The sequence below is a fragment of the Prunus persica genome, chromosome G4, assembly GCF_000346465.2.
Source record: "Prunus persica cultivar Lovell chromosome G4, Prunus_persica_NCBIv2, whole genome shotgun sequence".
In the NCBI taxonomy this organism is placed as follows: Eukaryota; Viridiplantae; Streptophyta; class Magnoliopsida; order Rosales; family Rosaceae; genus Prunus; species Prunus persica.
The window spans coordinates 17,390,990-17,416,071 of record NC_034012.1 but is presented as its reverse complement, the minus strand read 5'-3'; the positions used below and the strand labels follow the sequence as shown (position 1 = coordinate 17,416,071).

The window sequence follows — 25,082 nt, the reverse complement described above, 5'->3', positions numbered from 1 at the left end:
CCCACGGGCGCTAACCTCTTTATGAGGAGACTATCCCACTCTCCTATTTGTCACTTATGCAATCTCTTCCCTGAAATGGTGAAGCACATGCTTCTACTTTGTCCTTGGATGAAGGCAGTTTGGTTCGACTGTCCCTTTGGGTACTCTCCTGACTTGGCTTCTATTTCTACCCTGGACTCTTGGTTAATTGGTTTTCTGAGCAGTACCTTTGTTGATGGGGATCAAAGAGATTGGGGAGTCTCCCTTTTCATGTTTTGCTCCTGGGAAATTTGGAAGGCTCGTTGTAAGGCGTTATTCAAGGATCTTAGGCCCTCTCCCCAACTGGTTCTCTCCCAAGCCATCAGCTGTTTGGAGGAGTTTTCTCGGGCCAAGGATTTGGCAACTTGTGCCCCTCTTATTAATAGTGGTGCTCCTACTCGATTGTACTGGTCCTCTCCACCGCTCCCTTTTGTCAAAATCAATATTGATGGTGCTTGGGAGGCCCAATGGGTGGTTATCCGGGATCATACTGGCTCTCTCGTTGGTGCCACTGCGCAATACTGTTATCTCTCGTCTGCGGCGGAGTGAGAAGCCCGTGCTGTGATAGTGGGCTTTTCCTTTGCCTCCTTCTTGCGATTGCAAAAAGTTGTAGTGGAAACTGATTGTTTTGAGCTTTTTTCGTGTGTTAAGAATGGTTTTGCAACTGGTTATTGGAGATTTTATATTTTCCTTGCTGAGTTTCATCGCTTGGAAGCTTTCTTCACCCAATGTGATTGGAATTGGTTTCGTCGTGAAGCTAACGGAGTCGCTGATGTTGCCGCCAAGCTAGCCAAACGGAGGTTGTGCTTTTGCAATTGGGTTAATACTCCCCCACCCTCCTTGGTTTCTGTCCTATTGCGTGATGGCCTGCCTGCTCCCCCTTAATGTTTGCTTCGTGGTGGCTGCAGATTCAGTATTTTACTGTTTCCCTTTAGTTGTTTTAGTTTTCGTTGTTGTTAGCCTCTTTGCTTTCCCCTTTGGTTAGCTACTTCTGTTGTGTTTGTTGTTTGCCTGTTTTGGGCTTTCTATGGAAGTATCTATTTGGTCCCAAAAAAAAAAAAAAAAAAAAGGGAGTGACAATTGCAGTTGAAGCATGGTAGTAGTAATTTTCAAAGTTGATCAATGTTGTTAGAAATTTGGTATTCCTTTTCCATACAAAGCAAATGCAAAAACCTTGATCTTTCGTTTGGATGAAGGAAAATAAGTGAGGATTTAGCTACAAGTTGAGGATTAAGGAGAAATTGATATTTTCATTGTTTGGCAACTTAAGCATGGAACTTATTAAAAGGCTTAATTATCGATGTGCCCTCTGTGCTTTACTGAAAATCTCACTTTAACCCTTACTATTTAAATTTTGTTATTATGCCCCATCTGCTTTAGTTTTGCATCCCCCGTTTCCCCATTCCATCAATTTAGTTATTAAGGGCTCATTTGGTACATCGTATTAGACTCTGGATTTGAGTAAATAGTCCATGTCAGTTGTTTGGTGTCAACTTGTATTACTTAATTACCTGACTATTTTAAATGGTTTGGGCTTTTAATACTCTCTTTACATGACTAACTAATACAACCCACAGACCCCGGTTTAGATAATACACGCTTAATTATAAACCTAGGAAAAAAAAGAACACATGTTCTACGTGAAAAATCAGACATTATTTTTATCTTCTTCTCCCTGGGGTTCTTCTTTGCTATCTTCTACAATGGTTATTCTCTTCACTCTTCTCCAGGTATCCATCTCTCTCTCTCTCTCTCTCATACTCTCTCCAATACGCTTCTCTTCTTCACTCTCCATCTTCTTCTCTGCTATCTTCTTCAGAGACTATTTGGTGACTGTTTGTGGAAAACACAAATCAATAATTTGTGTGTGGTGTTTTTTTTGTTTGTGCTATAAAAAAATATAGTTTTCCTTTTTCGTAAAGCCAAATACAAAAACCTTTATATTATAAATAGCATATAAACAAATTGGAAAACTTTTAATGTACAATGAAATTGAAGAAAAACAAATTTATAGGTAAGTAAAAGCAAAATAGATTATAAGTAAGAAGGTGAGTTTGGTACGGTGAAGCACGTCAAAGATGCTGTCCTAAAGCCCTTGCAGCCTCCCTACGTGTAAGTACTGACGGTCTACAAGACTCCAAGATACGACCCCTAATACACAAGCTCAAGATCCACTATGAGCACGTTCATAGACGGATATGTCTCCAAGTCATATAACCATTGCCCAAAAATACTAATAGAAAGTAGAGAATATATATAAAGGTAGGAGAAAGGATAATTAAATTTTGTTGTGTGGTCTTCTTTTTCCAATGTGAAGGAGGAGTGTCCTTTTATAGGCATCAAAAATATGAAACATTCACCACATCAAAGCAGAAAATTAAGTCATTTAATATAGAAATAAAACCTGAAAACAAATATGCATAACCACCACAATAAAGAAAATAAAACAGCCAAATAATTAAAACAAAATTTAAAACTTATAATGGTAAATTTTTTAAAAGCTTTTAAAAATTTCAACAGTTTGCAACTTTGCTTAGTGTTGAAATTCATTCTTTTTCATTTATGTTGTCTCGATTCAAAGCTCAGCCAACACAAGTTTGGTTCTCAATCCTATTTTAATTTTTTAATTGGCTGGTCAGTATAAGTGGCTCTCGATTCAAAGCTCAGCCAGATTCTAGATTTTTTATATATTAATTTTTTGATAAAAACCCCAGATTCCAAATTTAACTTGGGGGGTTTTGCATCAATGATGTGGTGGGCCGACAAGGAAGACAATGAAGGAAGCGAATAAATGGAAGAGCTAGTTGGGAGAGAGGTTTATTGTTTCAGTATTAGGCAGCTGTTGGATGTATCTAATGGCTAAAATGATTTGTCAATAATTTGGCAAAAAAATAAAATAAAAATTGTCATATGAATCTTACCAAAAATTACGTGTTATTTAAATTTGAATTTCCAATTAAATTATTAAAGAATTTTAAAAAAATTGTCTGATCCGATGTTATCCGATAGAGCACCAAACACATTATAATTTAGTCAGACTATTTATCGGAAATAATACCAAACACCTTATAATATTATGGATAAACAATTAGTACTCTCCGAAACAGATTAATACTATGTGACATAAATTAGTCAGTATAGTTTGACATACCAAACGAGCCCTAAGAATGTTAACATGATGACATGACATGAACTATTTTAATAATTTTAGCATTTAAAAGTTTTAAAATTTAAATTAAATATAAAAAAAATAGTTAAAAATATGTTTAATTAAATATACAAAACAAGTAAAAATAGTTTTAATTTCTTTTTTACTTTTTAGAATCCAAACAAACAATTCTTACTTTTTAAATGCTCAAATTACTAAAAAGCCCTTGCCACATCATCAAGTTAACAGTCTTAGGGACTAAATTAACGGAATTGGGGAACGGGAGGCGCGAAATTAAAGCGCAGGGTGCATAGTGACCCAATTAGAATTGTAAGGGGCAAAGTGGTATTTTCGGTAAAGCACAAGGGGCACATTGATAATTACACCCTTATTAAATTATGCATGGGAAAAATCTTGGAAATTGGGGATCGAGATTTCTGAGTTTAATTTCTTTCAAAAGAGGCGTCATTTCTCAATTTCTATTGAGCATGAATTCGTTTTTCACTGTAATTTCTGTTATTTACAAAATTCGACATCCATAAATCAAAACATTGAAATTATCAATTGAAAGAAATTTAAACGATGGAGATTTAAATTCCATCATTTAAGAATTCTATGCAATTTTCAATTGATTCATCCAAACAAAGGGTTATATTATAATAATATATTTTAAAATTTTAAAATTGTAACAGTAAAGTAAAACTAAAGAAACAAATAATAGGTGTTGAGCAATTTTGCAAGCATACAAATCACACAAGCAGTTTAGAGTTAAGTAAAGTATCGTTCCCACGAAGAGTGATTTAATTTACTAAGTATCGATTGTGAGTAACTGCATACTTCATTGGAACGATTGAATGATGAGATTTGATTAAATAATTAACTAAAAATAATAATGAAAGCAAGCATATAAAAATAAAGTGATGAGATTTATGTTATGAGATCACTACTTTCGATTTCACCATAGCCAATTCTACACAATTCCCATAGAAATTTGGTTTTCCTTTTCTGCACAAAGCCAAATGCAAAATCCTTTACTTTCGTTTGGATGAAGGAAAGTAAGTCGGGATTTAGCTACAAGTCAAGAATTGAGGAGAAATTGAAATTTCCATTGTTTGGCAATTTAAGCATGGACTTATTAAATGACGCGTAGGAAAATCGTGGAAATTGGGGATTGAGATTCTCGTTTAATTTCTTCCGAAAATGCCTTATGTCACAATTTTTATTGAGCATGAATTTGCTTTTCACTATAATTTATGTCATTTACAAAATTCGACGTACATAAATCAAAGCATTGAAACTATTAATTTCTAGACATTTAAACGATGGAGATTAAATTCTGTCATTTAAGAGTTCAATGCAATTTTCAATTGCTTCATCCAAATAGAGAGTTATATTATAATAATAAATTAGGGTAAAAAGGGAAACAAATAATAGGCAAACAAAAGTAAAATAAATTAGTAAGAAAGCTAGTAAGCATGACAAAGTCGTTGTCCTAAAACCTTTGTAGCCTTCCTACGTGCTGGTACTGACGGTTTATAAGACTTCAAGATATGACCCCCAATACACAGACTCAAAGTCCTCTATGAGCATGTTTACAAAACCGTTGTCCAAAAATAATAATTGAAAGTAGAACAAATATGAAACTAGGAGAAGAAAGAATCAGGTTGTGGTGTTCCAAATGTGAAAGAGGAGTGGCTTTTTGTAGGCTTCCAATATTTGTAAGCCCTGTTTGGTGGGCCGAGTAGAATAAGACTGGTTTAAACTTCATATGTTGGATTGAACTGGTTGAGACTAGACCAGACTTTCCTAACCATTGTTTGGTACCATATATATGTTTTGGGATGGGACATCATCTTATATATTAAAAAAAACTTCTTTTTAATCAGATTTTGTTTTTTTGGTCAACCAAAATTATTATTTTTCATTTTCTTTATGAAATAAAAATAATCTTATTTTAATAAAAAGAAATCAAACATTGAGAAAAAAATGGTGCAAATTCTGGATAGGAAACGAGATGTGAAGATCTTTAATAAAAAAAGGAAAAACAAAGATTTTTTTCTTTTGATCTTTTCTGATATCAAAGGAAATCAAACCCCCAGAAAAAAAAAATTTGAAAAAAAAAAAAAAAAAAACCAGAAAGCCAAATCAGAAGCCAACGAATTGTCTTTCTGGTCCATTGACAAAAAAAATTAAAACAAAACTTAAAAATAAAAACGATAAAATTTTAAAAACCTTTTAATGTCAACAATCAAGAAATGATGGGACACCAAGAAAACAAGTCCTTCCATTTTTGACATGATAATGATTCTGAGCAAAGCACAAAATGAAAACGAGACCGAAGATATAGACTAGGCAGAGTGGATGTGATATGTGATCAGCATGTTATAAAAGCATTTACACCACATTGTTTCAATGCTTTTGATGAAGCATGTTACAAAAGTCTTCCCCTATAGGTCCCATTGCACACCAACCATCCACACTATTACAAGTTACAACATATTTTCTTCTTCTGTCTGTTGTATTTTTTGTCAAACATTTTTAACATGGACACCAAGAAAACAATTCCTACATTTGGACGTAATAATGAGAGTTATAGCTCAGCACCAAATGAAAACGAGACCAAGGATATAGAATAAGCACAATGGATGAGATATGTTAGTGGTTCAAGTCAAAATCATGGTGCTTCCAATTGAGTGCTACACATATTGAGCACTTGCTGAAGATGGTGGGCTGTATCTGGCGGGTGGGCCTCAACTCTGGGCCGCTCCGGCAGCACCCACCGCCCATCCTTACTCCTCACCATCCCCTTATTCTCGTCTTGCCGCCAGTGCGGTGGCACCCCATACTCAGCCCTCAAGAAGTCGCAACTCTTGTTCACAAGTGCAATGTCCCTCTTGGTCACCAAGCAGAACTTCTGCCCCTTCCCATGGTACCCATCCACCAAATGCAAATGGGCCTCAAGATTATGTGCGCACCCAAAATCATTAGTGGGCTTTAGAAATGGACTTTGATTGTGGTCCAGCTCAAGCGCCACTCCCACATGAGCATAACTCCAAGGAAATGCAATAGTGTCTTCTATGTACTTTTGAAACCTAAACTTCTCATTCGTAATGATGCCTGGCACCCTAGGCACTTTATCGTGCACATTAACCACTCTCAGCACCTTAACTCCAAGCTCGTCACATCTTTCCTTGAATCTCAGATTCCCAACTCGAGGACCCGAAAACGAGTACACCGTGATCGGAATTTTTGTGCTCTCCAACTCATGATGACCATCATGTACAATATTGAGTCCCATTTCTGCTATGTCATAAGCGCTCAAAATAGCTAAAGCAGCACCAAGACTATGCCCTGTGATTGTAATGCTAATTTCTTCACCTTGGTATAGCTCACGAAGCCTCTTGACCTCCGCAAGAAGTTGCTCCCGGGCAGAAAATGAGCAAAACCTACATTCATCTTCCTTCTTGGTGTACAAGTCATAGAACCCGGATTCGATTTTGATGGACGGGTCGTTGCGAAACTGAGCTGGGTGGAGGATGTCTTTCAGGTCGTAAATCCACTCAAGATACGTGACTGTTCCTCGCCATGCAATCACAATGTCTCTTCTCCCAAGCCTTTTGATCTGGTCGGGGTCCGTGGCCACAGCCACGAACCCCATCCAGTTTGCGTGGCGGCTCCACACACTGCCGAGCTTTGATTTTTGGAAGAAATTGGGGAGGTTGATGTTTGAAGTCGCGTAGAGGTATCGGCTGATTTGGTAGCCACGGTCGGCCATGTCGAGGTTTTCGAAGAAATGAGCGCCTTGGTACTTGCATGTGCCGCAGTACTTGGAGTGAGGATCGAAGTCGAAGGAGTCATAACATGCTTGAGCGAATTCTCCGTAGCGGATGATTTCTTGCCGGAGATGAGAGTTGAGTGTTGGATCTAGAAGCCCTTCCCAGTTGTTAAGGCCTTGAATTTCCTTCCAGATTTCATGGAGTGGCCTATGGTTGTCTTCATGGAAGACAAGGGTTTGTGGTTCAATATTTTCGTGATCTAATTGTACCTTTAGGCTTAGGCTTGAGAGTGATGATGAGCATTTGGTGGTTGTTTCTGGCTTTGGTGAAGTATAGGGTTTACTTGGAAAGATGAGAATTTTGGTTTTGTTGAGGTTATGTCTTGGGGAGAGGCATTGAGGGAGAAGTGGTGGAGTAGCATTAATGGTTTTGTTGGGAGATAATAGAAGAGAAGCCATGAAAGAGTTTTTTATTTTCTTGCTAGAGAGAGAGAGAGAGAGACAGAGAGATGGACAATGGAGAAGAATGGTGCAAGATATGAATTTGTGATTGTGGATTGTGTGGTTGGCGTGAGGAGGAGAAGTGTGAGAAGAACTGGTCGAGGTCAAGCAATTAATATAATGTTCAGTTGTTCTTGTATCAACCACCAGTGGTGGACCAAATTTAAGAACCTTTATTATCACAAAGGGATTTGGCCCTTAAAAGCAAAAGATTGATTTGGATTTTTTTATTATTTGTTTGCTCGTTTTAGCGTTTGGCTAAATGAGGAGGTGTATGCTGGCACTAGGACGGTGCATTGGTGCTCTTTTTGTGTACACTCATGATGATTTTTTGGTCGAAGCTACTTGGGTACCTCGTGATGATATTTTCTGTACACTCATGATAATTTTTTGTTCTAAAATTTTGTTTTATGACAATTCATGATAAATATATATTTTTTTACTTTCGTGTTTTCGTTTCATGTGAAAATAGGCAATAGTCTTAATTTAAATTTTGCACAAAGACTTCAAAATCTCTAATCCGACTATTGTAGATTGATATCTATAATTGATACTTAGATACGAACATTCTTGTCATCATCAATGAATTATGGATATTAGAATTCTGATTTATTATTACCGTTAGATTGTATTTGCATGGAATGTGAATTCACACTCAAGACTTACTCCTTGGTTAAGTTAGATGCTTATTCTAGCATTTTCGATAGTGCTCTTTTCCGTGTCCCAATCTCAAAATGTACTTTGCAATAGCGTGCTGGGTGAAAATGTCAGCGGCAATTCTTTTTTGGTAGGTGGTGTCTTCGTCACTTTTGCTTTCGAGTTCCCACTAAGCTATAAAGTTGGAGATGCGTTCTGATTGGAAATTTTTTTTATCGAGGCTTTGTTACCATATGAAATGGTACCAAAAGGCTCTCCAAAATATCAACTAAGCTCTGCTCTGCTCAAAAGAAAAAAAAAGAAAAAAAATCAACTGAGCTTATTTGATGTAGAACAGATGGCAGATTTTATCGCGGTTGAGCTAGAAAAAGGACGTAGCGGGAATATGCAGTTTTGTCGTCCAAGCTCCGATTAGGACGCAAAATACCATTTCGGAAAGGGAACGACGCCACGAGTGTAACTCACAGCTTTGCTGTGACATAAGATGGATTTTGGCATTCTGAGGTCGTTTGGCCTTCCAAAACTGTAGTTAAAGTTTGGTAGTTAATTTTTCAATAAATTCTGTTTTGGACAGTTTAGGAGTTACGTTATTAAGACTCCAAATTAATCCTGTTTTTTTTCAGTTTTATGTAATAACTCCCCTAGTAGTTGAAGGGTTGAGGGTTGTTGAGAATTGTGTATTTAGACAGGTTTGTCTAACGTTTCTGGCAACTCAGTTTTAATAACATTATTCCAAGAGAGGTTCTCTTAATTTTCTGGTGGAATCCAGTTTCTATTGTTACTCAAGGTTTCGCTTGAAACCCTTTGTTACTTGTGCTGCGTCAAGTGGTATCAGAGCGGGTCTCTCCCGTCTCGGTATTCTTGTCTTGTGTTATCATGGGCGATCGAGAAGCTGATGTCCCAATCCCAATTACCCGAGCGGATCTGGACGCTCAAAACCGACGGATCGACAACCTAACCAACCAATTTGGGGAGATGCGAGAATTGTTGTTGCAAGCTCTTGGAGGCAACAATAGAAGAGAAGGCAGGGAGGACAACCGAAGAGAAGGTAGAGATGGCGAGAGAAGAGATAATAGGAGGCAACTTATTCCGGATAGTGAGTCAGAGTCAGAAGAGGAACTTGAAGAACCACCACCACCACCGGCTAATAATCCTCGTAATCATAATCGTAATTACGAGAATTTTGGCGATTATCGGATTAAAGCAGAAATTCCTAACTTTTGGGGAAATCTGAAGATTGAAGACTTCTTGGATTGGCTTGTAGAAGTGGAGAGGTTTTTCGATATTATGGAGGTTCCTGAGCATAAGATGGTGAAGATGGTAGCTTTCCGTCTTAAAGCTACAACAGTTGTTTGGTGGGATCAATTGCAAAATTTACGGCAGAGGCAAGGAAAACAGCGGGTTCGAACATGGCGGAAGATGAAGTCGCTTATGATGGAACGATTCCTGCCCACAGATTATGAGCAGATTCTCTACCGTATGTACCTAGGCTGTGCGCAAGGCAACCGTTCGGTTTCTGAATATACCAAAGAGTTCATGCGTTTGGCAGAGCGAAACCATTTGACCGAGACTGACAATCAAAAGGTCGCGAGGTACAACAATGGGCTGAAGATTTCCATCCAGGAAAAAATTGGCATGCAGAATATATGGACTTTGCAGGAGGCGATTAACATGGCATTGAAGGCTGAACTGTTGGAGAAGGAGAAACGCCAACCCAACTTCCGTAGGAATACAACGGAAGCCTCTGATTATATTGCTGGTGCTTCTAGTGGCGCAGGAGATAAGGGGAAAGCGCAGCAGCAAAATTCTGGAGGAATGACAAAACCAGCAACAGTTGGCCAAAACAAAAACTTCAACGAAGGCAGCAGCCGGAATTACAACAGAGGGCAGCCCCGAAACCAGTCCCAGAATCCGTATGCTAAGCCCATGACGGACATATGTTACCGTTGCCAAAAACCAGGGCATCGTTCTAATGTTTGTCCAGAGCGGAAGCAGGCTAACTTTATCGAAGAAGCCGATGAAGATGAGGAAAACGAGGAAGTCGGGGAAAATGATTATTCAGGGCTGAATTTGCAGTTGAAGAAGGAATGGAGAAGATTACCCTGGTTTTGCAGAGAGTTCTTTTGGCACCAAAGGAGGAGGGGCAGCGTCATAGTATTTTTCGTTCCCTCTGCTCAATCAAAAACAAGGTTTGTGATGTGATCGTCGACAATGGAAGTTGCGAGAATTTCGTGTCAAAGAAATTGGTGGAATATTTGCAGCTACCAACGGAGCCACATGTCAGCCCTTACTCACTAGGTTGGGTTAAAAAAGGCCCTTCGGTTCGTGTAGCTGAGACTTGCCGTGTGCCGCTGTCTATTGGTAAGCATTACAGAGATGATGTCTTATGTGATGTTATTGACATGGATGCATGCCATATTTTATTAGGGCGCCCTTGGCAATTTGATGTGGATGCGACTTTCAAAGGACGAGATAATGTAATTCTGTTCTCTTAGAACAACCGAAAAATTGCAATGGCAACTACACAGCCCTCAAAACCTTCTATTGAAGCCAAGACGAGGAATTCTAGTTTCCTAACCCTAATTAGCAACGATCAGGAGTTGAATGAGGCTGTTAAGGAAGCAGAGTGTTTTTGTCCCTTGGTGTTGAAGGGGTTGTTGAAACTTGGCAGGGGAGAAGGTGACGTTCCACAAGATGTGCAGCAGATTTTGTCTCAATTTTAGGAATTATTTTCTGAAAATCTGCCAAACGAGCTGCCACCTATGCGGGACATACAACACCGAATACACTTGGTGCCGGGAGCTAGCCTTCCGAATCTGCCCCATTATCGGATGAGCCCCAAGGAGAATGACATCCTCAGAGAACAGATTGAAGAATTACTGCGGAAGGGATTTATCAGGGAGAGTTTGAGTCCCTGCGCAGTTCCTGTTTTGTTGGTTCCGAAGAAAGACAAGACTTGGCGAATGTGTGTTGATAGCCGAGCAATCAACAAGATAACAGTGAAGTACAGGTTTCCCATTCCACGATTGGAGGATATGCTGGATGTTCTTAGCGGCTCAAAGGTGTTTTCCAAGATAGATTTGCGAAGCGGTTACCACCAGATTCGCATCAGACCTGGCGACGAATGGAAAACAGCGTTCAAGAGCAAGGACGGATTATTTAAATGGTTGGTGATGCCATTCGGATTGTCAAATGCGCCTAGCACCTTCATGAGACTCATGAATCAGGTTCTTCGACCATTTATTGGCTCTTTTGTCGTGGTTTATTTCGATGACATTTTAATTTACAGCACCACAGAAGAAGAACATCTTGTGCATTTGAGGCAAGTTTTAGACGTTTTGAGAGAAAATAAACTGTTTGTGAACCTTAAAAAATGTACTTTCTGCACAAATAAGCTACTGTTCTTGGGTTTTGTTGTTGGTGAGCATGGTATCCAGGTTGACGACGAGAAGATCAAGGCAATCCTTGACTGGCCAGCTCCAAAAATAGTTTCTGAAGTTCGAAGTTTCCATGGCTTGGCCACCTTTTACAGGAGATTTGTGAGGCATTTCAGCTCTATCGCTGCACCTATCACAGAGTGTTTGAAGAAGGGCCGATTCAGTTGGGGAGAGGAGCAAGAGAGAAGCTTTGCAGACATAAAAGAAAAGCTTTGCACCGCGCCGGTTCTAGCCCTTCCAAACTTTGAGAAAGTTTTTGAAGTTGAATGTGATGCCAGCGGTGTGGGAGTCGGAGCCGTGCTTTCGCAAGACAAGCGGCCAGTTGCATTCTTCTCTGAAAAGTTGAGTGATGCACGTCAAAAGTGGAGTACTTATGACCAAGAGTTCTATGCGGTTGTTCGAGCTTTGAAGCAATGGGAGCACTATCTTATCCAGAAGGAATTTGTTTTATTTACAGATCATCAAGCGTTGAAGTATATTAACAGCCAGAAAAATATTGATAAAATGCATGCTAGATGGGTGACTTTCTTGCAGAAATTTTCGTTCGTTATCAAGCACACTTCCGGCAAGACAAATCGTGTGGCGGATGCGCCAAGTAGAAGAGCTTCATTGTTAATCACGCTGACTCAAGAAGTTGTGGGGTTTGAATGTCTGAAGGAATTGTATGAAGGTGATGCTGATTTCCGGGAAATTTGGACTAAGTGCATCAATCAAGAGCCGATGGCAGATTACTTTCTTAATGAAGGATACTTGTTCAAAGGCAACCAGTTGTGTATTCCAGTGTCCTCTTTGAGGGAGAAGCTCATTCGGGACTTGCATGGTGGAGGGTTGAGTGGCCACCTGGGTCGTGATAAAACAATTGCAGGGATGGAAGAGAGATTTTACTGGCCACAGCTCAAACGAGATGTTGGAACTATTGTGCGCAAGTGCTACACTTGTCAAACTTCGAAGGGGCAGGTACAAAACACCGGATTATATATGCCATTACCAGTTCCTAACGATATTTGGCAGGATCTTGCTATGGATTTTGTCCTCGGCTTGCCCCGAACACAAATGGGAGTGGATTCTGTATTTGTGGTGGTTGATCGGTTCTCAAAAATGGCGCATTTCATAGCTTGCAGGAAGACTGCTGATGCATCAAATATAGCCAAACTATTTTTCAGGGAGGTTGTTCGCTTGCATGGGGTCCCTACATCCATTACATCCGATCGTGACACCAAGTTCTTGAGCCATTTTTGGATCACCTTGTGGAGGCTGTTTGGGACTACTTTGAATCGTAGCAGCACTGCCCATCCCCAAACCGATGGCCAGACTGAGGTTACAAACAGAACATTGGGCAATATGGTATGCAGCGTCTGTGGAGAGAAGCCAAAACAATGGGATTATGCTTTACCGCAGGTGGAGTTTGCGTATAACAGTGCAGTCCATAGTGCCACCGGGAAGTCTCCATTTTCCATTGTTTATACTGCTATGCCTAACCATGTTGTAGATTTGGTGAAACTGCCTAGAGGCCAGCAAACCAGTGTGGCAACGAAAAATTTGGCAGAGGAAGTAGTGGCTGTTCGAGATGAAGTCAAGCAGAAACTTGAGCAAACTAATGCTAAGTACAAAGCTGCTGCGGATAAGCATAGGCGAGTTAAAGTGTTTCAGGAAGGTGATTCTGTGATGATATTTCTGAGGAAGGAGAGGTTTCCAGTTGGCACATATAGCAAGCTTAAACCAAAAAAATATGGTCCTTACAAAGTGCTCAAACGGATCAATGATAATGCCTATGTTATTGAGTTACCGGATTCCATGGGAATATCCAATATTTTTAATGTTGCAGATTTATATGAGTTCCATGAAGATGAGGTCCTTTATCCAAATCATAACTCGGGGTCGAGTTCCTCGGAGGTGGAGGGGACTGATGTAGAACAGATGACAGATTTTATCGCGGTTGAGCTAGAAAAAGGACGTAGCGGGAATATGCAGTTTTGTCGTCCAAGCTCCGATTAGGACGCAAAATACCATTTTGGAAAGGGAACGACGCCACGAGTGTAACACACAGCTTCGCTGTGACATAAGATGGATTTTGGCATTCTGAGGTCGTTTGGCCTTCCAAAACTGCAGTTAAAGTTTGGTAGTTAATTTTCCAATAAATTCTGTTTTGGACAGTTTAGGAGTTACGCTATTAAGACTCCAAATTAATCCTGTTTTTTTCAGTTTTATGTAATAACTCCCCTAGTAGTTGAAGGGTTGAGGGTTGTTGAGAATTGTGTATTTAGACAGGTTTGTCTAACGTTTCTGGCAACTCAGTTTTAATAACATTATTCCAAGAGAGGTTCTCTTAATTTTCTGGTGGAATCCAGTTTCTATTGTTACTCAAGGTTTCGCTTGAAACCCTTTGTTACTTGTGCTGTGTCATTATTACTTATCTAGAAACAAAAAACATATGTTTCATTCCAATTGGATATTTAAGTTATCATCATGATTTTGTTTAGGCTCTAGAGCATCTTTAAAGGAATGTGCAAATGAGTAGAAGTTGGAGCGAAGCACTGAAGATTGGAAGTATATTTCTCAGGCACCATACTTGTCAAGTCTGCTTCAGCACTCGTACACCTTTTACTACATCTTCCTAAACCATTAGCAAATTAAAGGAAGTTTTTATGGCAGTCTAGGTCTTCATCATTGTATTAAATATTGGTTGTTTCTGAAATATCAAGAGTTTCAAAATGCAAAAATTTCAACGAATATATCTATATCAGTAAAAATTGAATAAAAATCATGAAAATTTTGAATGAAACTTTGAAACATATTTATTTAATCAATTATCTACTAATTTAAAAAAAGAAATTTATAAAACATATTTACATGGTGGGCTTATGTGACTAAGGTCGCTGGCGGATCCATTGAAGGAGGAGTGTAGGCACTTGCCCTCACTTAAGATGGGATTCACCCTTGTTTTCTTGAAGCATGCAAAGCCTGCAAAGTGTTAGACTAAATTATTCCCCAAAGAGGTGACTATGCTGGAATTGGGGCAAAGTGTTCCTCTGAGAGAACATGGAGTGTGAGGGTAGTTGAGTTTAAGTCTGTTAGTGATTTGAACTTCTACATTTTGCCCCTAAAACCAAAAGTTTCTTGATCCACTAGTGACTAAAGTTGGATATAATGTGCGATCACAAACACAAATGCTCACATAATATGCTAACTAATTACTAAATTTTGAGTACATATATTATTTTTTATGAATGAACAAAAAAAAAATTGAGATTTTCATGAGAAAATAATAAGAAATTAAGTATTTAAGAACAAAAACAAAATAAAAATATTGTTGTACAAATAGCAACCTAAAAATTAAGCAACTATATGCACGTTTTAAACTCGCAAGTGCATAAGATCAGACAAATAGTATAGAAAGCAAATACGAGATCATTCTCACGAGGTTGGATTAATATGTGTTTAAAATTAATTTCATAGAACTACTAACTAAATGGCACAAACTAAGAATCCAAAAGTGAAAGAAAAACCTAAAAACTGATTTCAAAACCTTAGGATTTCTAATCAAAGTTAAGGTGCAATATTACACAAAGGCACTCAGTGTAAACAATGTGTTCAAAAAGATGATTTTAAAATGATTTCGAAAACTGAAAATATCGAAACAAAATATTAAGAACAGTGTTTGATTAAAAATATAATTGGATTAGGGTTAAAAAAATGAGAAAACTAGTTAGGGTTTCGATGTTCACTGCTAATCTTCTTCTTTAAGTAAACGACATGCACAATGCTACAAAACAGATTTTAGATGCTCATGTTTGTCAACCTAAAGACATATATCTACTCTTTAAATTTCCCTAAGCAACGAGTTAGGCATGAGTATCTACACTAACAATTTTCAATTCTTAAAGTGTTTAGCATGGTATTCTACTAAGTGCACTTAAGATCGCATAACACAATGGAAATTGATGAACACACAACTCCTAGAACATGATATCTATTCTAGTTATTCATAATGATTAATTTCAAGAACTTATAATTAGTTCTTTTGTTACTCTCATAGGCACAAGACTCGGTCATCTAAATTTACCCATGTAACAAACTGAATACATAGCATACATATGGTGATCAAGCATAACGTAATTAATGTATGTAAAGAGTAAAATATAATATGAAATTAATCAATTAAGCATCACAAAAATAGTTTACACCAAAGGCATATCGAAATCTTTAAAGAAACATAATTAGGGCTTCAATTGATTTCTAACTAAAGTACTTAGTTACCCATAATTTAAATAGATAGTAAGAACATACAAAATAAAAAATAAAAACAGGAAGAAGATAGCTCTTTGATGATGTATTGGTCAGCTAGAGTGATTAGATGATGCCTTGACGTTCCTCCTTGCTTCCTAAGCCTTTCAGACCTTGGAACCTTGAAGGATGGAGGAGAATGGGAGGGTGTGGCTGCTCTCTTCTTCTTCCTTTCTTTTTTCTATTCTTACGACTCAAAAATCAGATCCCCTTTCGCACAGCAGGCCCTCTCTTTCAATTGATAACGTCAGCCACCATATCTCCCCCAAAGAAACGTGTGCTTTTTTTTCTTTTCAAAAAGGTTAATTGGTGATTATATTCTCCACGTTTCTCAAACCCCATATTTTCCACCATTTACTTGTGATTACTTAAAAAAAGTAATAAAAGAATGTAAGACCTATATAAAAGAGTAAAACAAGGATGCAAACATGGAGAAATATCATAGATAAATGTCGAATTTATGAGCACATCAAATATGGACTAAGAGAGATAGGAAAAGTGTGAGAAAATAGTAATGCTATTTGAACACACTTAATTGACCACATTAGCTTTACCTTATGTAGCAACTGATGTGGTCTTGATGCATAAATGAATGAAATTAGCTGGCGTTGAATTTATTTTTCTTATTTTTATTTTCCAATGCTCTAAAAAAATAAAATACAAAACCTTTTGGTCTCGAAGCAGAAACTTTGTCCACTGCCGCTCAACCATTGAGCCCATCAGTCCATCGTCGGACTACCAGCTCACCGCCACAGGGACAACATTGTCGTCAGATCATCACCACCACTAATGTGACGTCAATTCTCTTCCATATGAGATAATCTTTCTTCACTACCATTTATATATGAAGTTGTGTGTCCAAATGAGATATAGGTTTCTCTGCATGAAATAGTTGTAGCCTTGTTATAGAAATGGGAATTTTTTTGGGGATTGAGAACTAAATTGCTTCTTTACGTCAATCCACAAGTAAATCTGGTGCACACATATTGGATTGCTTCTACCCATTTTGATGTTCCTCCAGTTTAATAAAACAGTAAGTTAAAATCTCTATGTTCTTCCCATAAATCTCGACTTCTTCATTTAATTCTAGCTTTGCAACTTTTATTGTTCTATCAAATTTACCTATCCACACAGAGCCACGACATTGCTAGGGACAACCGAGCAAGTGTCTAGTGACGACGGCTTCGTGTGGCGGTGGACATGAAAGAGTGGAGCAATAGTGGGGAAAACTTCTCTTGGCAGACCAAAGAATCAATTTTAAAATAATAAATTCATTTAACCTAATTTCATTAATTGATGCTGCATGAACATATCAGTTACCACATATAGTTATCAGCTAATATGATCAATTAAGTGTGTTCAAATAGCATTATTGGTGAGGAAAAATAGAACAAGAGGAGCATGTTATTGGTGGAGTTAGATGGTAATAAAATAAAATAACTTACCTTCACACAATTTCTAGTAGATAACTTACACGTCACAAAATAATAATATTACCTTAAGAGTTTGTAAATAAATTTTTTTAGAAAAAAAAAAAAACAGAGAAGTAAACAGAATGGTGTTTGAGGACAATTTATTATTTATTAAGAAACTAAAAATAGAGAGATGTATTTATAAACAAGAATTGCATGTGTTTATCTATATATATAAAGCAAAAGGCAGAGAATGGTGAAACATTCAAAATACCAGAAAATGCCCTTAGTTAATGCAAACATTAAGAATTAAAATTATTAATTAAATGAGGATAATATGGTAAATTCACAATTTTTCATATTAAAAAAATTAAAATTAAAAGAAAATTCAGATAATAGATCCTATTTTTATAGAACACAACTATCCATTATCTTTTTTAATTCTAAAATAAATTTAAATTTTTTTAAAAAAAACTCTCGCAGGCGCAGAAGCGCGTGCAGAGAGGCTAGTTTAAATAATAAAAATTGTAACACTAAAATAGGAGGATTTTTTTTTTTGAAAAGAACATAAAAAATATCAACATAAATTTTCAATGGTCAAATCGTTCAATGATATTGTAGCGTGAACAAGAAAAATAGGGGGAAAAAAAACCCCAGATAAAGATAAACTGAAGTGATAAGAAGAAAATACAAAATAGAGAAAAACATTAAATGAAAGGATAAAGCAAGGCAAAGAAATAATCTATATATATATATATTATATCTATATATATAAAGCAAAAGGCAGAGAATGGTGAAACATTCAAAATACCAGAAAATGCCCTTTGTTAATTCAAACATTAAGAATTGAAATTATTAATTAAATGAGGATAATATGGTAAATTTATATTTTTTAATATTAAAAAAATTAAAATTAAAAACAAAATAAGATAATAGGTCCTACTTTTATGGAACATAACTACTCTGTTATCTTTTATTAATTCTAAAAATAAAATAAAAAAGAAAAAGAAAACCAATTAGCACATGCGTGAGCATGTGTTAAGGGGCTAGTATCTATATATATAAAGCAAAAGGCAGAGAATGGTGAAACATTCAAAATACCAGAAAATGCCCTTGGTTAATGCAAACATTAAGAATTGAAATTATTAATTAAATGAGGATAATATGGTAAATTCACAATTTTTCGTATTAAAAAAAATTAAAATTAAAAGAAAATTTAGATAATGGACCCTATTTTTATGGAACACAAATATCCATTATCTTTTTTAATTCTGAAATAAATTCAAATTTTTTTTAAAAAAAAACCTCTCGCATGCGCGGAAGCGAGTGCAGAGAGGCTAGTATATATAAAGCAAAAGGCAGAGAATGGTGAAACATTCAAAATACCAAAAAATGCCTTTGGTTAATGCAAACATTAAGAATTAAAATTATTAATTAAATGAGGATAATATAGTAAATTCACACTTTTCATATTAAAAAAATTAAAATTAAAATCAGATAATGAATCCTATTTTTATAGAACACAACTACTCATTTTTTTTTTAATTCTAAAATAAATTTAAATTTTTTATAATAAAAAAGCCTCTCGCAAGCGCGGAAGCACATGCCGAGAGACTAGTATATATAAAGCAAAAGGCAGAGAATGATGAAACATTCAAAATACCAGAAAATACCCTTGGTTAATTCAAACATTAAAAATTAAAATTATTAATTAAATGAGGATAATATGGTAAATTCACATTTTTTCATATTAAAAAATTAAAATAAAAAACAAAATAAGATAATAGGTCCTACTTTTATGGAACATAACTACTTATGTTATCTTTTCTTAATTCTAAAAATAAAAGAAAAAAGGAAAAAGAAAACCAATTCGCATGTGCCAAGGAGCTAGTAAAATATTCAAATAAAGTACTTGTTGTTATAATTGACAGCAATGGCTCTCCATTCCATGTAGATTATAGCAATTCGGTTGGAATAAATGTCTACTGTTGTTTTTACCCGTTCAAATTGCCACATAGGATTTAACATCTTCCTTAGAGATGCTTTAAGCATGCCTTCAAATATTTTCTACATAAAAGTACTAACCTCTTGGCCCCCGATTGGCTTTTTATTTATTTATTTATTTTATAGTTTTTATTTCTTTTAATTACTTAAATATATGGATATATAAAAAGAAATTAAAAAAAGAGAGGAATGTGGGTGTAGTAGGGAGAAAGATAGTGGAGTGGGCAATAGCTACTTTCCCTTATAATTGCTTAGGTGGAATAAGTTTTTTATTTTTGTAATCTAGAAAATTAGTTTTTTATTTTTGTAATTTAGCAAATTAGTTTTTTTTTTTTTTTTTTTTTTTTAATACCATTCTAGCCCCATTATATTAGATTGTGGTGTTCTAATATTTCTTTTAAGCATGACCAATTTTCAGGGTTTTTAAATGCTTCACTTTTAAGGCATTTTGCCTTTATATATATATAGATAAGGACGGATCTAAGCATAGGCTAGAGTGGGCTCTAGCCTAGGAGAACATTAATTTATAAAGTATTGAACATGATCTAAATTTTATAGGCTTATTCCTACTCCAATAAATATTAGCCCACTGCACTAAATAAATATATCCATACATGCATTGTTTTTCTTTTTTTAATAAACTAATAATAGTCCAATCTAAGTAAAGTAAATAATAGCTAAGTCCTCTATTTAAAATAAGCTCACTCCTAAAGCATATAAGAAATAATAAACATCAATCCAAACCTATATAAATTTGATTAGAAGCAAAACTCAAGCTAGGGCTCTACCACTTGAGCTATTCTAATTGCATTAATATTGGGCTACACCAACAGAGAGCAAACATGTTGGACAATATGTTTGATGAGCTATTCTAATCGTCACATGATGATAATAGACCGGCAAATAGACCGGATATCATTTCTAGTATTGCTTCATGTTGGACAATGTGTTTGATTTGGTATTTATTTATATTTTGTACTTCTTTGTGTTATATTTGCTCGTAATATGACTTTGTTTGATTTATAAAATTTTATTTACACTTTTGTTTCAAGAGAAAAAAGGCTTATAATATATCTCCTCTAAAATAATAAAAATTTTAGCCTGCCCTTATAAAAATTCCTGAATCCGCCATTATATATAGATGACTAGATAGTCTTCGGTTCAGTTGGAAAGGGAGTTGTCCGCTTCTCTTTAAGCAATGGAAAGGGGTTCGAAGCACCCCAACGTCAAAAATGTTGGTTCTTTTAATGCATGCATGTAAATCCATATTTTCACTAATGAAAAAGCAAATCGATAATACCACAGTGAAAAGACTAGGCACCTAAACTAAGAAATTTAGGGTGTTGAGGCTTCGAAGGACTATTCGCTCGATGCATCTTGTTGAGGCCGAAACAATTTAAGAAAGCTCCAAATATATTCAAGGCCCAATGTATCACTTTGCTATCAGAAAACCTTAGTTTGGACACACGCATGCATCTCAAACACGTAGGGCTAGTTTGGCATTGCTATACTGGGAAAATAATTGTTGTCAGATTTGTTATGAGAGAAATTAGCTGTGAGAGAAAGCAGTTTGGTGTTTGGTAAACTTTTTGTTAAAAGTGTTGTTGGTACTAATTCCCGCATAATCAGAAAATGATTGCCGCATAATCATTACACCCAACGCCTCTTCGAAACTAATTCCTGCATAATCAAAAAATGAAAGCACATCATTAGCTGCTTTCCCTTATGGCTTTCTCTCACAGCAATTTTTAACAATAAGTGATTTTCTCATAGTTTACCAAACGGGCTGGGCTTCCCGAAATTTTAAAAAAATCACTTATCATCCCAAATAAGTACTGCTAAATTGACATGTGATGTAACTTCAAGAATTGACTATGCAAGCTTTCATAGTCATGCCATGTCAAGTGTGACTGTAATTCGACACGTGGGGATATCAAACTAAACCTGTATGATTTACAAATTTCATGCACACCAAGTCCATGAGGAAGATTCTATCGAAAATCTAAGCTATGCGATGATCAAATTGGTATCAAGTTCATGCACTTCAAGCCCACTCTTCTGCCAAGCATAAGCACATACAAGCTTGTAGCCTTTGCAATATAAGCTTGTGGCCACTGCAGTTCAAGCTTCCAAGCCTCCCATACACCACCAAAGCATGGAAAACACACGCTTGCATACATCCTTGCAATACCGAACGGCTTCCTTTTGTGACAAACTATCCAACAAGCTCACGTAGGCTCAAGCCATATAAACTGGGGTCGTTTGGTATGGTGGACTATCCTGGATTGGACTAAATCCTAGGACTGTATTGGATTAGCTTAGATTGGCCTAAGCTGGATTAAGTACTGGCTTGCGTTTGGTGATGCATCGGACTAAGAAGCTGGATTGTAAAAATAGTGAAAACCTATGTTTGATGCTGTATTGGACTCAAAAGATTATTTAAATATTTAAAATTAATTAGGAATTTTGACCTAAAACTAAATAATTACTGCAAAGAAACCAACGAGAAATGTATAATTTATTACATAAAATGTTTTTTAAAGACTAAAACTATCTTTATCTTATATCTTTTTTCTTTTTTCTAATTTCTCTTTCTTTCTTCCTTTTCTCTCCTTTCTCTTTTCTTCTTCTTTCCCAGCCCCATTTCTTTTTTCACTTTTGTCTCTCCCTCCCTATCTCACTCTCTGGTTCTCTCTCATTTTTTTCTCCAATATTGACACAAAGGTATGCCTCCTTTTCTATATCCCCTTCCCAAACCTTTCTTTACTTCCCTCTCATTTTCTCTCTATTTTCCGGCGCCGCTCCCCCCCCCCCCCCCCCCCCCCCCCCCCCCCCTTTTTTTTTTCTTTTGGTTACAGAGGGGGTAAACGCCCCAAAACAGAAACAATTAAATAGGAACAACGGGAGGTCTGCCAGCACCTTGAGCATCAACATCTAAAATGGCTCTAAGGAAAGCAAGAGTTTCTTCAAAAACATTGAGGCCATGATTAAACTCATGACTTTTGGCAGCCAAGGTCTCTTATTCCCTTTGAAGTCACAAATCCTCATCTTCTTCGAAGTCACAAATCTCCATTTGGTTTCACTGAGCCACGGTCAATGGTTGATAATTTTTTGAAAGGTTCAATTGGGTTGTGGTTCCACTGGGTTTGATTTGGTGGTGGTTGATTCAAGTGGCTGGGTTTGAATTGGTGGTGGTTGGTTTGTGTGACTGGGTTTATGGTGGTGATAGTTCTAGGTGAAGAAGAACAAGAAACTGATTCTTAAAGCTTGGATATGGATTTGTTCTTGCGATTGGATTAGTCAGGCTCGAGCGTCAAAATAGCACTCTCGCTATTTTGCGAACTACATTTTCAGCCTCTCTGTATAAGGAGAGCGACTGAGGAGTTTTTTAGCTGTTGGACTCCACAATCCCTTTTAACTTAGTCCCTCATTTTACCAAACATGGGTTTTAAGGCTTATTTAGCATAGTCCAGTCTAGTAAGGCATGAAAAGGGTCCACCAGGACCATGGTAGACTTTAGAGAATGGAGGTTTTGGGCTGCACCAAAACTCAAACTCGTTTGCTAGATCTCAACCATATGGGTAAGCATTAGAGAAAGTTAATGTCCATTTACAAACCAACTAAACCTTCCCAAACTCAAACCAAAACCCAATGAAACGTAACTAAACTAGTTCAAAACCCAAAATCCCATTAAGGAAGTCAAAAATGTTTAGAAGACTCTGGAGTTTTAGTGTCCGTAACAGTTTTTCCTCCTGCCATGGGGAGTTCCCCACCAGTCCCTCATCTAGAAAGACAATTATAAAGAATGGGACTAAGTCTTGAGCAACTTTTTTATCTTGCTAGCATGAATTTTACCCTAATAAACTGTTGGAAAGAAAAAAGGAAAAAAGTAGAACTGGTCTTTTGCCAATGAAGGAAGCCCTGGCAAAGCTAGTTGTAGGGAGATGTTGGGTATCAATTTCTTTTGCCGAGCACCTATTGGACCATCCAGTTTTCAAATTACTTCACTAAGAAGATTGAATAGGGGAAGACTTTGCAAAAAGGGAAAAGTGTTGTGAAAAGCAAAGGGAAGACTTTGCAAAAAGGGAAAAGTCCAAGCAGAGTGTGCAACTACTAGGGTTTGACACATTAGAAGATCTCCAGCCTCTGTACAATATAATGCCCAACATTCAGGTGAGGATCAACCCCGGAAGCCACATGAAATACCACTTTCAATGTTGTTGTAAACATTATCATTTCAAACTACGAGATCCATCCAAGAAAAACAATCAAAAAAATTGATGTCAATCTGGAACATTCCTAAGAAGGAGAGAATTAAGTGATTAGATTTGTAATCCGAAAATCTCATTCAAATCAATTCTACGGATTTAGGAAGCCACACAAGGAAAGATTTTGAACAAAGACCTTCGAGCCATTTGATGGCTAACCCATGGGTTGACAGATGCCCCTATATAAACCTCATCAGACAAAGGGAGGAAGACCCGACTTCAGACATAAAAAAAAACTATTTGTTATCTTTCACTTTTCTATCCCTAGACTAAGTTTTACTTTCCAAGCAAGTAGACTAGATCAGTTCTTCGTTCTCGTTAGTGTAATCGCCTTTTAATTAAATTTGCTTCATTATCATTAAATTCTAAAAAAAATACTAAAAATACTCATACGAAACCTAACCATCCTCGAACTCGAGGAAGTGAAAGAACTTAGGCCAAGAAGAGGTTCCTTACTTGGCCGATCAATTGGCTAGTTAGAAGGCAGAATCACGAAAACAAAAATCCAACTTTTTCCAATCAAGCCAATTAGTGGCTTGGTGGTGGCACGCGTACACAATCCAAGAGAAGAATGACCAAAAATTTCTATTGTCGATCACCTCGATCGAAAAAAGGGAAACAGCTAGCCAAAGCCAATGACTTGGTGACAACTTAGTTTGAGGATAAGATTACAAATTTTATTTTATCTAAAGGACAACAAATAGCAGATATGGACGTTGCCAAGAGGATGTGTTCCCAACTCTGCACCCAAGTTCGAATTCCCCTCCCTGTAGTTTAGATTACATTAAAATAGATTATCACTTGTATAAATAAAATGAAAAAAAAAGAGAACAAATATTTTTAAAAAAAAGAAAAAAAAAGACCCAGTAATTCGGTAATTTCATTCCTTTCTTCTTTTTTGTTTTCCTAATCTTGTGGCAAACACCATAATCAGCAGCTACCAATGCCATGAACCAATTCAGCTACAAATGCCATGACACATCCATTCAGGGCATCCCCAATCATAGTCTCTAAATGGGCCTCTAAAAATAGTGTAGAGAGACCCATTTAAAGCCTCGTTGGAATATTTTGTGCTCTAAAAGTATCCTTCCCACAATGGGGGGCTCTACATCCGAGGCTCTATTTGAATTTTTTTATGATGTAATTTGTTTTACTTGTTAATTTTTGTTGTTATTAACTTAGTTTGTTTTATCGTATGTTTATGTTATGCTAGGTTTTTTAAAAGAACATTTCTACAAAAATGAAAAAAATAAAATAAAATTTGGAGTAGTAATTCTAAAGATAAATTATATTTTAAAAAATAAAAAATCAATATTTCTACCCCATTTATAATTAACAAAAATTAAAAGAAACATAGAAAAATTGAAGTAGTAATTCTGAAGGTAAATTATAACAATTGAAAGCAAAAAGAAAGAAAAAAAAAGAGAGAAGGAAATATCGAACCAAAAAAAGGAAAAGAAAAAAAAGAAAAAAAAAGAAAACAAAAAACAAAAGGGTAGACAAAGCCTTTATTTGGTTGCTATTAGAAAAAAGACATTAAACAAAGCCCGATGCATGCTGCATCTTTTTAAAATGTAG

At 36.5% G+C, this 25,082-nt stretch overlaps 2 protein-coding genes across 2 annotated transcripts; one reads left to right on the top strand and one right to left on the bottom strand.

The window, feature by feature from the left end:
- On the top strand, positions 76 to 567 carry LOC18778621. The gene has a single exon (XM_020562359.1). The coding sequence runs from the start codon at positions 76 to 78 to the stop codon at positions 565 to 567; it is 492 nt and encodes a 163-aa protein (XP_020417948.1).
- LOC18778384 (phospholipase A1-Igamma3, chloroplastic) lies at positions 5,428 to 7,747 on the bottom strand. Its single transcript, XM_020561576.1, has one exon. It carries the CDS (start codon positions 7,398 to 7,400, stop codon positions 5,841 to 5,843), a length of 1,560 nt encoding a protein of 519 aa, XP_020417165.1. The 5' UTR covers positions 7,401 to 7,747; the 3' UTR covers positions 5,428 to 5,840.

Bases quoted from the DNA above. Each gene is read 5' to 3' on its own strand.
- LOC18778621 (XM_020562359.1), top strand. From the start codon at position 76: ATGGTGAAGCACATGCTTCTACTTTGTCCTTGGATGAAGGCAGTTTGG.
- LOC18778384 (XM_020561576.1), bottom strand. From the start codon at position 7,400: ATGGCTTCTCTTCTATTATCTCCCAACAAAACCATTAATGCTACTCCA.